This window comes from Myxocyprinus asiaticus, chromosome 32 (assembly GCF_019703515.2).
Source record: "Myxocyprinus asiaticus isolate MX2 ecotype Aquarium Trade chromosome 32, UBuf_Myxa_2, whole genome shotgun sequence".
NCBI classification, from domain to species: domain Eukaryota; kingdom Metazoa; phylum Chordata; class Actinopteri; order Cypriniformes; family Catostomidae; genus Myxocyprinus; species Myxocyprinus asiaticus.
Genome location: NC_059375.1, coordinates 23,368,340 through 23,381,458, shown reverse-complemented (window position 1 = coordinate 23,381,458; position 13,119 = coordinate 23,368,340). Strand labels below are relative to the sequence as shown.

The 13,119-nt window shown below is 39.6% G+C and overlaps 1 protein-coding gene across 2 annotated transcripts in view; it reads left to right on the top strand.

The window, feature by feature from the left end:
* The window catches only part of LOC127423066 (neuralized-like protein 4), a 45,729-nt gene that overhangs the window by 27,472 nt on the left and 5,138 nt on the right, over positions 1-13,119 (top strand). The window contains exons 14-27 of one of the 2 annotated variants that reach the window (XM_051667085.1): positions 325-403; positions 514-683; positions 802-930; positions 7,560-7,705; positions 7,796-8,014; positions 8,381-8,479; positions 8,567-8,719; positions 8,809-8,973; positions 9,309-9,467; positions 10,985-11,164; positions 11,647-11,740; positions 11,826-11,933; positions 12,281-12,425; positions 12,541-12,653. In XM_051667085.1, the coding sequence (XP_051523045.1) occupies positions 325-403; positions 514-683; positions 802-930; positions 7,560-7,705; positions 7,796-8,014; positions 8,381-8,479; positions 8,567-8,719; positions 8,809-8,973; positions 9,309-9,467; positions 10,985-11,164; positions 11,647-11,740; positions 11,826-11,933; positions 12,281-12,425; positions 12,541-12,653 (1,959 nt within the window). The remainder of the gene's footprint in view (positions 1-324; positions 404-513; positions 684-801; positions 931-7,559; positions 7,706-7,795; positions 8,015-8,380; positions 8,480-8,566; positions 8,720-8,808; positions 8,974-9,308; positions 9,468-10,984; positions 11,165-11,646; positions 11,741-11,825; positions 11,934-12,280; positions 12,426-12,540; positions 12,654-13,119) is intronic. The other variant, XM_051667086.1, reaches the window with a different exon arrangement.

The window sequence follows — 13,119 nt, the reverse complement described above, 5'->3', positions numbered from 1 at the left end:
GAGAACAGAAAGTCTCCATATACTTTTTTCTTCCATTTTTAACAGTTTATCTATTGTTTTACAATTTAAAACCTAGCAAACATCTTTTTGTTAAATGTTTTGCTTGAAAAGTGTGCTTGTGCTACCTTTATTTAAAATAAACTCTACTTTATATTTTGTTACCTATGCAATGACATTTATATATTTTTAATTGTGCTTTAAGTGTCCAAATAGTTTTTGGGTCCACTGCATATCATATGATTCCCTGCTTGCTGTAATACCAATAATACAACTAATAGATGTTTGTTATGAGTTTGTGTTGACACTGTTTGTATTTTTGTACAGGAGTGACAGCCATCAGACCAGAAGAACTGGAGTTCCCCAATACGATGACTGACATTGACTATGACACATGGATGCTGAGGTGAGCTTTTGCTTAATGTAGTTTTGTGTTTCACCAATTATAGAGCATTAAAGCCACTTTTCATCGTCATGACTCATCACCTTACATCTCTCTTTCTCTCTCTTCTGTAGTGGCACAGCGATCATGCAGGATGGAAATACCATGAGGAATAACTACGGCTGTGACCTTGACTCTCTGACTACGGGCTCCAGGATCGGGATGATGCGTACAGCATCTGGAGATCTTCATTACTTCATAAATGGGGTTGACCAGGGTGTAGCATGTTCTGGGCTGCCATCAGGTATTGGTCCAGTTTATGCAACTTTATATTATTACAGGACCTGTGAACTCTGTATAATCATCTGTCCTCCTCATCTCCTTTCCTGTACTTTTTTTTTTTTTTTTTTTTTTTTTTATAGAAGTGTATGCTGTGGTTGATCTTTATGGTCAGTGTGTGCAAGTGTCAATTACAAGTACTTCTGGCCCACTGGATAACAGTTTCTGTACCAGTAACATCACAGAGAAGAGCTTCCCCATACACTCTCCAGGTATTGCATGATCACAGGTAGTGCCTTCTGATAGATACATACAAGTGCAATATTGAGGGTAGAGGTCGACTGATAGTGGATTTTGCCGATACCGATAACTACTTTGGTGGAAAAGGCAGATAACCGATTAATCAGCCAATAGTTTTTAAGATTTCTTAGTCTTTCCTTACTATGACGGGCACAGACATTGAGGCTACAAGAGTCCAAAATGAATAAAATCCCAAAAGAAGTTTATTGTACAACCAAAATTCCAATAATAACCAGAACATTTATTTTGTTTTTTTTAGATTTGGTGTGCAATGTGGAACTTTTAACTATAAGCAAGCCTGAAATAAATTGTACTATTTAAAAAAAAAAACATTTTTTAATTATAGAGACTCCATATGCAAGTATTTAACAAATTAAACTTTTTATAGCCTATATATTCACCGAATGAGTGTTGTATATACATAGTATACAATTTCACCAGATGAGGTTTATTGTTAAGGAATAAAAAAATTGAGGAATAAAAATTACCAGAAACTATAACCCTGAGGTCTTAATCTTGATTGAGTCTCTCAGCTCTGCCTTTTCCAGGATGAAAGTAGAAAAAAAAAACTTCTTCCTCATAGTCTCCTTAAAGTCTTGCAGGACGCTTAAAAGACAAAAAATATTGTTAGTAACAGAAGACTGAATAGGTAAACCAACATAAAAATGGATATTAAAAGATTGCAACAGTTTGAATGTTACTTTTTTTAATCTCAGAAGATGAGTTGAGTCTGGGCATGTGGGAAAAATATTCTGTGGAAAAGAGGAACCATTATGTGAGAGGTGCAGTTAAAATCAGATGAAGTTAAATACAGTATTGGTTTTTAATACAGTATAAATCATCTGTCTTGCCTGGCTAGTGGATTATTTAAATGAAGATTCTTCTTTGAATGTTGCAGTCTGACAATCTGTCTTTAGCATCTGGTGTGTTTGAAATTACTCAAGTCTGAACAACAAAACTCTGTGCAGGAGAGGGTGGGGTGTGAGGTGAAGGTGTGTATGTGAGCGTGTTTGGTTGGGGGAGGAGGAGGGGGTGGGGTCAATTATTAATAGTCAACAATGGGAGACCGGGCTAGTTGTTAAACTTGTTTCTCCAGTAAATATTTCTCAGACTAGGTTTATTTTTTTAAAGTCTTTTCTGGAAAGACACACACCTGAAAGCCATCCCAGCTGGTCACCAGCTTATGTTGTGTTTTGGGTGCTGGTCAGCCAGCATGGGATGTTAGTGTGCTGTTGTCTGCACCAGGCTTCAAATCAAATCAAATCCCTTTATTGTCACTCAACCATATACACAAGTGCAACAGTGGGTGAAAGTCTTGGGTGCAGTTCCGAGCAACATAGCAGTCATGACAGTGATGAGACATATACCAATTTACAATAAACATCAGATTTTACCACACAACAATTTACATCTAATATACACATCATTACATACAACACAATATACAAATAATAATATACAATATACAGTAAATAATACACACAATATAGAATACACAGTATATAATAAAAATAGTATATATAAAATATACAGTAGGTTGTATTGTGCTGTATTGACATTCAGGCTGTCGGTTGATAGCTTTTAAACTAGCTTAATCAGCTTCATCAGAATGACCATGCTGGTCTGGCAGCTTTACCAGCTAGTTTTTGGTGGTGAAAAGCATGTCTTTGCAGGTCCACTAGCTAGACCAGCACCAAACCAGCCTAGACCAGCATGGGAATTGCATGCTGGTTAAGCTGGTCTTTTTAGCATGGTTGGTTGCAAAAAAAAAAAACAAAAAAAAACTGTTGAACATCTCCACGTTATTGCTTAGGAAAAAGATACATGTTGCAGAACACATTGACCTAACAGCATGTAGTTGTAAAGGTAACATGGTTGCACCCTCATCCAGACAGACGTTTTTTGGGAGTCCTGTGGAGGTATGGAGTTTGCAGGACACACAGACCTACTCTGCAGCAATGTTTCTACCTGTAGAATGTATTGCAGGCAGATGTGTACTTAGTAATTCATCTGTGCAATTAAGCCAGACAAAAGAGAAGGTATAAGTAGTAATATCACTGTGCACAATGGTTGAGATTTAGGCCTATATGATTCCTAAAGTTTTCATATTGTTGTTTTTTTATGAACACGTCAGATTATTTTTTTAATAACAGAATTTTTTTTAGTTCTGCTTTTATTACTTTATTTTTTGTTATTTTGTTATTATTTTGATAACTTCTTAATTTTGTTTTATTACTGTACTGTACAGTAAATCTTTTTAATTGGACAGATTAAATTGTTTGCATTAAATTTCTTTATTACCCGTACTTTGTAATTATATATATATATATATATATATATATATATATAAACTGTAATGCGATTTTCTGCAATACAGTTTGGTTGACATTTCTTGACCAAGTGATCATGGCTATTGACCATGTATTAGGCAGTTGTTATGAATGACCCATTAGCCATTTAAATTAACTGTTGTGTCAGCACAATGGTAACAGTGTACATGTTGAAAATTTACATAACAAATAAATACATTCAGATAAAGCTCTTAATTTTAAAATCATATTTTTTTCTGTCATGTCTGTCAAAAATGTCAAGTAAAATAAAACTTAAACACTTTTCTCCTCTCTCACTGACGAATATGCAACGACCTGACTTTCCTACACCAACATAGCGGTTATAAACCACAATGTGAACAAGTTTTGTGAGGTTCATGTGCTTCATGTGGTAACATCTAAATTAACTGGTTTTATACAATTCAAAAATGTTTTTAATCTGAATAAATTTACCTGACAAATTAGGTTACACCGATCTCAGCCATCTCACACATAACACATAGTAGCCTGCTTTAAGAGACAGGGGCACGACTTAACACCTACTTTACTTTAATTTGACTTCTCACCTGTGAGCATATTGTAGAGTTTGAGCAAACTGCAAACACCTTCCTCCTCTCTCAATGAAGTTGATGCAACTGCCTGAATTTCCTACACCTATGTAGCAGTTATGTACCAGGAGCTGATTAAAGCTATTAAGAATAGCGTTCCATATTTAACACATACTGTATCTATTAGCCTGCTTGATGGGCAAAATGAACCGATCTGTTAGGCTACCTCACAAATATAACGTAAAGTATAACTTAAGACTCGGGCGCTGACATAAACACCATTTACAGTGTGTGTTTTAAAGAAGGATGTTATTGTCCTTTGTTTTTTTCTGCAGTACGTGTCATATAATCCTTCTAGCCTTTCAAGAGATGCCAATGAATAAGGAACGATGCATGAGCATTCAAAGCAAGTTAAAAGTGAATGGCACCCCGTTGATAAAGGCGATGATGTCCGGTTCGTGCAAGGGTTGTTTTGGCTCACATAGCTTGTCTGTGATTGGCTGGATCGTCGCTCAATCAGCCCAAAGTTATGAATCACAGAGAATTCAGAAACATACTGTATACAAAACCACCCTTTGTGGTTAGACTAGCTAAGAACAGCCTGACCAGCTAAAAAGTGTTCAGACCCCCTCTGACCAGCTAAAACCAGCCAGCCAGCTTGGGTCTGCAACATTTTTGACATGAAGTGACATTTTTAATTTTCCTTGTTAATCCCTGTGCCAAACCTCCTCCAAAAAGAAAGAAAAAGATAGATAGACAGACAGAAAAACAGACAGACCATGTCCATGCAGAGTAAAACAACTTTTTTGAGTCTTCATTACATGTGAATGATCGATTTTATACATATGCAGTATTTCAAAATTACTGTTAGTTTCATTGAGTAAAAATGTGTAATGAGGACATCAATGACTGAGTGCACCTTAAATTATGTTGATTTGAGAGTCACTGTGTGTGTGGAACATTAAGGACCACCTATGCCAGCTTGATAATCTCAGAGTTAACTATTTATTTAACCAGGCAAGTAAATTCATGTTCAAACAATAATGTGCGGACCCCCTGCAGTACCACTGCGGCCCCCCTGGGGGTCGCGGACCCCCTGTTGAAGACACTTGCTATAGGCAATAAAGTGCCACCCACCATAGGGAAGCGCTTGAGCATAACGTACGGGGTGCATGATACGTGAAGAGAAAATGGCCCTTTTTCTGAGAATGTGTGAACGTCCCATGTTTGAAAAATTGCCGCTTTTTTCTCTTTTGTGAGAACAATCTCTGTTTGAGTAATACACACAGAAGCAACATTTTGAACAATGTCCCGTTCCCATATAACAATAATGGGGAAGAGGGGAAAAACACTGTGTGCCTCTAATCGAGACTTCTTCGGCTCTGGGCCGTGAATAACAGTGAGCTCTGGACTCCTCTTCACAGGGCTGTGCATGTCAGTGAAGTTTCTGTTACCCAAGTATTTTCGTCGGTGCATTTTCGCGCTAAGATGGCAGGTGCCTACAGTTGGTCTACGGCTTGTGTGGCTTCACTGACGGCTCATTAGGAGCTTTCAGGTGCACTGGGGCAGCAAGAAATTAATTCTTTGCCTGGTGCCTACCAAAATTAAATTGGGAGCGTGCCAGGAAAGGGGAAGTGCTACTTCTCTTTGGTAGAAAGTGTTTTAACGCTTGAGATGTTTTTGCGCCGTGATGAAGTGCTCTGAAAAGCTTTCTACGGCATTGCCACAAAGACCGTCAGGCGATACCTGGGTGTCAATGAGGGTGGCTTTCTCTGTGTCACGCATCTCTGTGAGAGTTAGCCAATTATGCCGATCCAAAACCACCAGGTTGCTCATTGTTTTGCCAATGGCCTGAGCAGTAGCTTTCGTGGCTCGCAGGTCCAAATCTGTAGCAGTGCAGAGCTCTTTGAACAGCTCTGGTTTGGAGCCTTGCTCATTCATTTGTTGAAGAAGCTTAGCTTGAAAAACCTGGAGCACCCACATGTTGTGGAGTGCTGAACCAGCTTGGCCTGCTGCGGTATAAGCTCTTCCAGCCAGTGTGGATATCAGTGGTTTGAAAGGGTGGGCGGGGCGGGATTTCCATCCCATGGCAGTATTATGGCAGAGGTGAGCTGCAACTGCCTGTTCTACATGAGGAAGTTTTGAATAGCCTCTTTTATCGGCATGGTCCACTTTAGTGAGGATAGCAGCACCTCCGACCTGAATGCGCGAAGGATAAGGTGCACACTAGGTCTTTGTGAGCTCCGCATGGACCTCAGGAAAGAATGGTGTTGTGCTTCGTACTGCGGTCTGTTGACGACGAGTCTTTTCTGGTTTTTCTGGAGGGGACCACTCAAGACCGAGCTCTCAACCGCCCTCTTGAAGACGCAAAGAAGCTCCTTGTCCATGGTGTGTGCACGCTCTTCACCCTCACTGGGGAAAGAGGTGACAACATATTCTGTGAACCACTCGCCCAAAGCTGTAAGTGACACAGCATCATCCTTATCGTCAGAGCTGCCAAACGTAATGAGGTTGTGCGCTCCAATAGAGGGCCTGTGCATATTGCACAAGCGAGGATGTTAGATCGGAAGTTCGGGAAGCTCGCAGGGCTTGCGCCGGCACGAGATCCTCCTCTAAGTCTTCCAGCTCAACCTCACTGCCCCGCCGTGCCTCCTCATGTGGTCCCTCATGACTTAACACAGAAGAGGTGGGTGGGAGGGCATGAGAAGTTGGACCTTCCCTCAGAATGAGGTTGATCCTAGAGCGCAACATACGGAGATTCATGGCCTTGCAGTTAGGGCAGTCTGTCTCCACGGGAGCTGCTCGTGCCTGGGTGCGGCCCAGACAGCGAACACAGCTCTCGTGCTCATCAGGCGGCGGGATGTGCCATTCGCATAGAAAACACTTGCGGAACGACATCTTTAGAAAGAAGCGTATCGCATAAGCGGCTCTTTTAGTCAGTATTGTGTGCGTGTGTGTGTGTGTGTGTGTGTGTGTGTGTGTGTGTGTGTGTCTGTCTGTGTGTGTGTGTATATATATATATATATATAAGAATACAGTAACTCCAGCCGGAGTGCTGTGGGAAGCAGGTAGAAGCAGCCGCATTGATAAACGTCAAGAACCTGTTCACCAAGAGCAGCTTCGACGGCAATGTGGAGAACTCTTCACCGGAACACACGGGAGTGGAAAGCCTCTCTGTGCTGGCGCCAAGCACAGGCGAAGAGTCGTCCTGTCCATTTCTCGCTGAGGAGTTCTGTCTGCTGTAAGAGTATATTGATGGCGAAGCAGAAAGGGTTCCAAGACGGGAGTTCGCAGTCTTGAAGGAAGAAAATTCTGAAGAAATGGTGACTGAGGACCCGCTTATTAGTTAAAACAGATTGTGTTTTTTCATTATTGTAACTTAGATGAAGATCAAACCAGATTTTAAGACATATTTATACATAAATGGAGGTAATTCCAAAGGGTTCCCATACATTTTCTTCCCACTGTATCTGTGACATCACCGTTTTGAGTTCTGTAAGTTACTGTATGTTTTCATAGTTCATCAAGCTCTTTTATCTAAAAAATTTGATTCCCTGATATGAAAATGTGAAAAAGCAATGTGAAAGGAGTGTTGATAGCTGTTTGTTATATTTGAGGTGCTATTAGTTTATTATGACGTGAGAAATAGTAGTGAAATGACATCTAGAAGTTGGTCCACCTGTTCACTCGCCCCTCTCTTGCATTATCTTTGTCACCCTTTAGTGGCAGGAGTTGCTCATCGCCTGCACAGCAAACATGGTAAAAACGTGGTGTTATTAGGAGATGGTTGCCAAGCATTAAGGGTTGGAGGATATGCCCATGGAATTGTCTTTAGTGCAAAGGAGCTCAAGACGGACGAGGTGTTTGAGGTGAGATGCTTTTATTTTCCACTGAAAATCTGGACTTAGAAAATATCAGTTTCTTATTCTTATTTGGACCTATATATTATGTCCCTTTAGGTGAAGATTAACAAGGTGGATGAGAGATGGTCTGGATCGCTCCATGTGGGTTTGACCACCCTGCAGCCCTCTGACCTTCCATCCTGCCCTCTCAGCGGCCTCTCGCCTTCCCTTACCCAGCTGAGGTCAAAGGTCACCTGGGTCCTTGCAGGCTCTGAGGTCAGACGCAACGGAGTGTTGCAGAGACAGAACTATGGCTGCTCTCTGGACCGCCTCACGGTGAGAGATTAAGAGAGTGTATACAAGATCAATTTTACACTAATTTGTTAAAAGTATATGGACACCCACTTCTAATTACTGGATTAACTATTACTGCTAGACCAATAAGGGACAGGTGCATAAAATCAAGCATACAGCCATAGAATTTACTTAGACAAACATTTTTAGCAGAATTGGGTATACTAAAGAGCTCAGTGACTTGCGCTGACATAAGACACCACCAGTTAAATCGGTAACTAAAATGGATTTGTTTTCAGTTGTCAGTATACTTTTGACCATGTAATGTAACTCATAAACATGTCCAAATAGGGCCTGATCATAAAAAACTCCTCCTAACACTTCCCTTCCTCCTCCATTGTAATGTAGGTGGGAAACCGTATCGGTGTGAAGAGATGCAGTGACGATACCATGCACATCCTCATTGATGGAGAAGACATGGGACCTGCAGCCACTGCCGTGGCAAAGGTGCACATAACTTGCAAAATTTGATTTCTAATTAGTGAGTGAATAGGTGTACAGCCCGCTCACCCACTTCTTTACTGCATGTTTCAGAATGTGTATGCAGTTTTGGACCTGTATGGAAAAGTGACGACCGTGTCCATTGTCAGCTCAGCACTAGTGGAGGATGCGGAGAGTGTGAAAGCTCCCTCGCTCTCCTCCGACAGCTGCAGTGAGGGAGAGGAAGACAGCACTCCTGTCAGAGAGGTGCGGACACAACCGCATAACTTCAACCGGTTTGATGGGTTGTGTTTTCATGTGGAACTTAATTTGTTAATTTCTTGTTAAACTCTCAGTGTGAGAACGAGCCTCCTCTGGTCCCCACGGTCATGACATTTTTGGAAAATCATGGGAAAAATATACAACTGTCTAATCAGAACCTTACTGCCGCCCGAGTGTCCAGCTACAACCAGGGATTATTGGTCACAGCGCAAGCTTTGCCCCGCCAACAACTTTTCCAGGTGTGTATTTGTATGTGAGGGAATGGGTTACGTTGTGCGGAAAACCCTAATATGGAATTGGTTTGGGAATGTTTTATGCTACTTACTGTGGGCATGCGCTCATTTAGAATAACCTGGTTTAATCAACATTTGAACGAGGGTAAGACAAACTTTTCTGTGCATATGCACTTTTTTTGAATCTGGCAAAAATTTTGGGTGAAAACTTTTTTTGCGCACATAAGTAAGAACAGTTGTACGCAATTATTAGTGATTGAGACCCAGTATCTGAGTGTGTGTGTTTGTGAGTACTGGACAGTTTTGTTAGCTGCTGATCCACCTCTCTACCTTCACCTTAGTTTCAGATAGACCGTTTGAATCCATTGTGGACATCCTCTCTGTCACTGGGTGTGATTGGTCATTCACCAGACCGCCTCAACTTCCCTTCTACAGCTTGCTGCCTTAAACGCTCAGTCTGGCTACTGCAACGAGACTCTGTTTTCCACAACTCACTGAAGGTGACTCCGCTTTCCTTATACAATGAGATTATGATCCGCACACAAATAATACTCATCTATTAATTAATTACCTTTTTAAGGGAAACGTTTTGGCACTTGTACCTTCCTCAGTGTGTACTACAATCATGCGGTGATTGTGCGGTGATCTACATTATTGATTTGTTTTGGTTATTCTATAAATATTATATTCATTAGACTAAGTTAAGTGACCTAACCTAATTTGTCAAATTTCCAAACAGGCCTTGTTAGTTATTTTGAGTCTATAAAAAAAAAAAAATAAAAAATAAAAAACACACAAAAAAAAAACAACAAAGACCAGAAGACTGTTTCAGTGTTTAATGAATTTTAATATATGTTTGTTATTTTATTTTTAGTTCATATTTACTGTATACGTTCTGTGCTGAGGGTCTGTGGATATGACATTAAATTGTCTTGTAATGTTATGAATGTTGTGAATGTTGAATAAAAACATGAAAAAGACTGCACCTAGAAGATAAGCAATTCACATAAATACATTTGATTGAATAAGACACGATAAAATATGTTTATCTAACTGTTGCTGGTTCCTGTTTAAGACAGGAGTGTAACTGAACTATGCCCAGACCTTATGCTGTTGCACGTGTCGTTGAGTGTTGTAAAAAGGATAGTTCACCCAAAAAGACAAAAAATAAATAAATTATTTACACACCCTCATGCCATCCTAGATGTGTATGACTTACTTCTTCTGCAGAACACATTTTTAGAAGAATATATCAGCTCTGTAGGTCCATACAATGCAAGTGAATGGTGACCAGAACTTTGGGGGTCCAAAAAGCACATAAAGGCAGCATAAAAGTAATCTGTACAACTCCAGTGATTAAAACCATTTATTAAGAAGCGATATGATAGGTGCGGGTGAGAAAAACATCAATATTTAAGTCCTTTTTTTTTTTTTTTTTTACTATAAATTCTCCTCCTTGCCCAGTAGGTGGCGTTATGCAAGAAGACTGTAAATCGGGAAAAACAAAAGAAGAATGTGAAAGTTGAGATTTATAGTAAAAAAAGGACTTAAATATTGATCTGTTTCTCACTCATACCTATCATATCACTTTTGAAGATATGGATTTAACCACTGGAGTCATATGGGTTACTTTTATGCTGCCTTTATGTGCTTATTTGCTCTTCAAAGTTCTGGCCACCATTAGCTTGCATTGTATGGACCTACAGAGCTGAAATATTCTTCTGAAAATCTTCATTTGTTTTCAGCAGAAGATAGTCATACACATCTGGGATGGTATGAGGTTGAGTAAATGATGAGAGAATTTAAATTTTTAGGTGAACCATCACTTTATACTCACCGATGAGTTTAACACAGAGTGCTCGGATGTTTCAGACTGTGTTGTGATTTTGATCAAAATCAGTCGGAGAGCCAGATAAAAGTGATTAGCGGGCTGAATTTGGCCTGCGGGGCACCAGTTGACACACCCTGCATTACAGTATTAGTAGTGTCTGTATGTAACCTCATTTCCTTTCCTCAGATTTGTGAGAATTATGGTCCTAACCTGGACACCTGTCCTGAAGGGACAATTTTGGGGCTGTTGGTAGACAGCAGTGGCTGTCTTCACCTCTATGTTAACGGCATGGATCAGGGCGTGGCAGCCCAGGACATCCCCAGTCCCTGTTACGCACTTATCGACCTCTACGGCCAGTGTGAACAAGTCAGTATTTGTATTTGTAATGTCCTGTAACTGTAAAATCAATACCTCTTGTAACTGTAATATCGGTGCTACACACATTATAGTATACATTTTGATAGTCATTCAAAGTTCATAGGCTATATGATATATTATGTTAATGTATTGATGTAAATACAGATATAACCAGAATTTAAAGTTTTGTTCAAGATGATGTGTGTAATTACGAGGCCACTAATTTCCCTCATCTTCTATTGGTCGAACAAACCAGTAGTCTCGGCATTGGCTAAGCCAACGTTGTTATGTCAGGCTGATCAGGATGCTCAAACATACAGAGCAATTTATTGATAGCGCCTCAGACTCAGAGCACATTGTTACAAACTTCGGGGGAAACAGTTTACTCATGGCTTACTTAATGTTGCTTTCTCACAATAGGCTCCATATAAATAGGCCTAGATTATATTTGCACAGGAAGTGAGGGACTCTTGTTGATGTTGTATTTGCAGGTGACTATAGTGGCGAACCATGTGCCAGTGGTTGGCGGGGAGAGAGAAGACATGCGTTGTCAAGGAGACATGGAGAAGGCTGATATGGTGGATGGTGAGTCAGATTTTGACCTCACGTCTTGCAGTGGCTTCTGTGTCCCTCTGTTTATACACTGATGTTTTATCTCTGTTTGTAACAGGTATTAAGGAGAGTGTGTGCTGGACTCCTCCTCCCGAGGTTAATCCCAATAAGACGTGCGAGTATCAGGCGTTATGCTCCAGATTTAAAGACCTGCTCACACTGCCTGGTACACATGCATTACACTTTATACTCATACCAAGAAACCTTTGGAAATCATAGCCTTGTTTAAACAGAAAGATAAGGAATTGTGTAGTAAACTGGATAATCTGTTAGTAGATTAAAATATTTAATCTCAATTAATTTCATTTTGTGTGTGTGTGTGTGTGTGATTAATTAATTCAATTATTTTCAAGATAACAAAATGTGTTTTCAATGGTTTGTTCTTAAAAGGTCATGAAACCCTAAAACACTGTTTTTGAGATGTTAACAGATACTGTATGTACCCTTTAAATAAGTACATTCTGTCCCCCAAATCCTGAATATCTCTCACCATTTTCCCACCGCCTCTCTCAGATGGTTACTTCAACGAGGATGCAAAGTATAATCTGTGTTTCTGTGAGTCCTGTCACAAATTACGGGGTGATGAGGCCTATTACAAGCGAGGAGAGCCCCCAAGAGACTACGCCCTGCCCTTCGGCTGGTGCCGGTTTGCACTGCAGTCAGTCACTTTTATATTTTAATTTATTAACCAAGCTCTGATGTTATGCACATGATTGATTATTAGCATTATTAATTATTATAAACAGAGAGTGTCTGCTTTGGTGTTTCAACAGGATCAAGACCCACTGCGAAGTCTCCAATGCCTTCAAGAAGTGGCATATTGCGTACCATGGCACTAGCGTCGGCTCCCTTAGACGCATCCTGGACCACAACCAACTCTTGTCAGGTTAGCAGAAACTCAGCAAAATGTTTCACACGATACCCTTTGAAAATAAATGTAAAAGAGATAGTTTGACCAAAAATGAAGATTTTTGTCATAATTTACTCAACCTTTGTTTTTCTTATGAAATCCCATTTCTGCCACATAAAAAAAAAGGTGCTTTGGTAAATCAAAATTATGAGATATATTATAATTATCATACTTTTTAGTAATTTTTTTATTTATCATAATTGTATGATTAAAAAGTCATAATTATGAGATATGTCATTATGAGCTAAAAAGTCATTATGTTGAAATTAAAAGTCAAAATTATGAGATATAAAGTAATTATTTTGATAAAAAGTCATAATGATGAGATACTAAGTCATAATTATGATATATCATAATTATCATACTTTTACTCATTTTTATTTGATAATTTTATGATAAAAAGTCATAATTATGAGCTAAAGAGTCTGTTCAAATGAAAAGT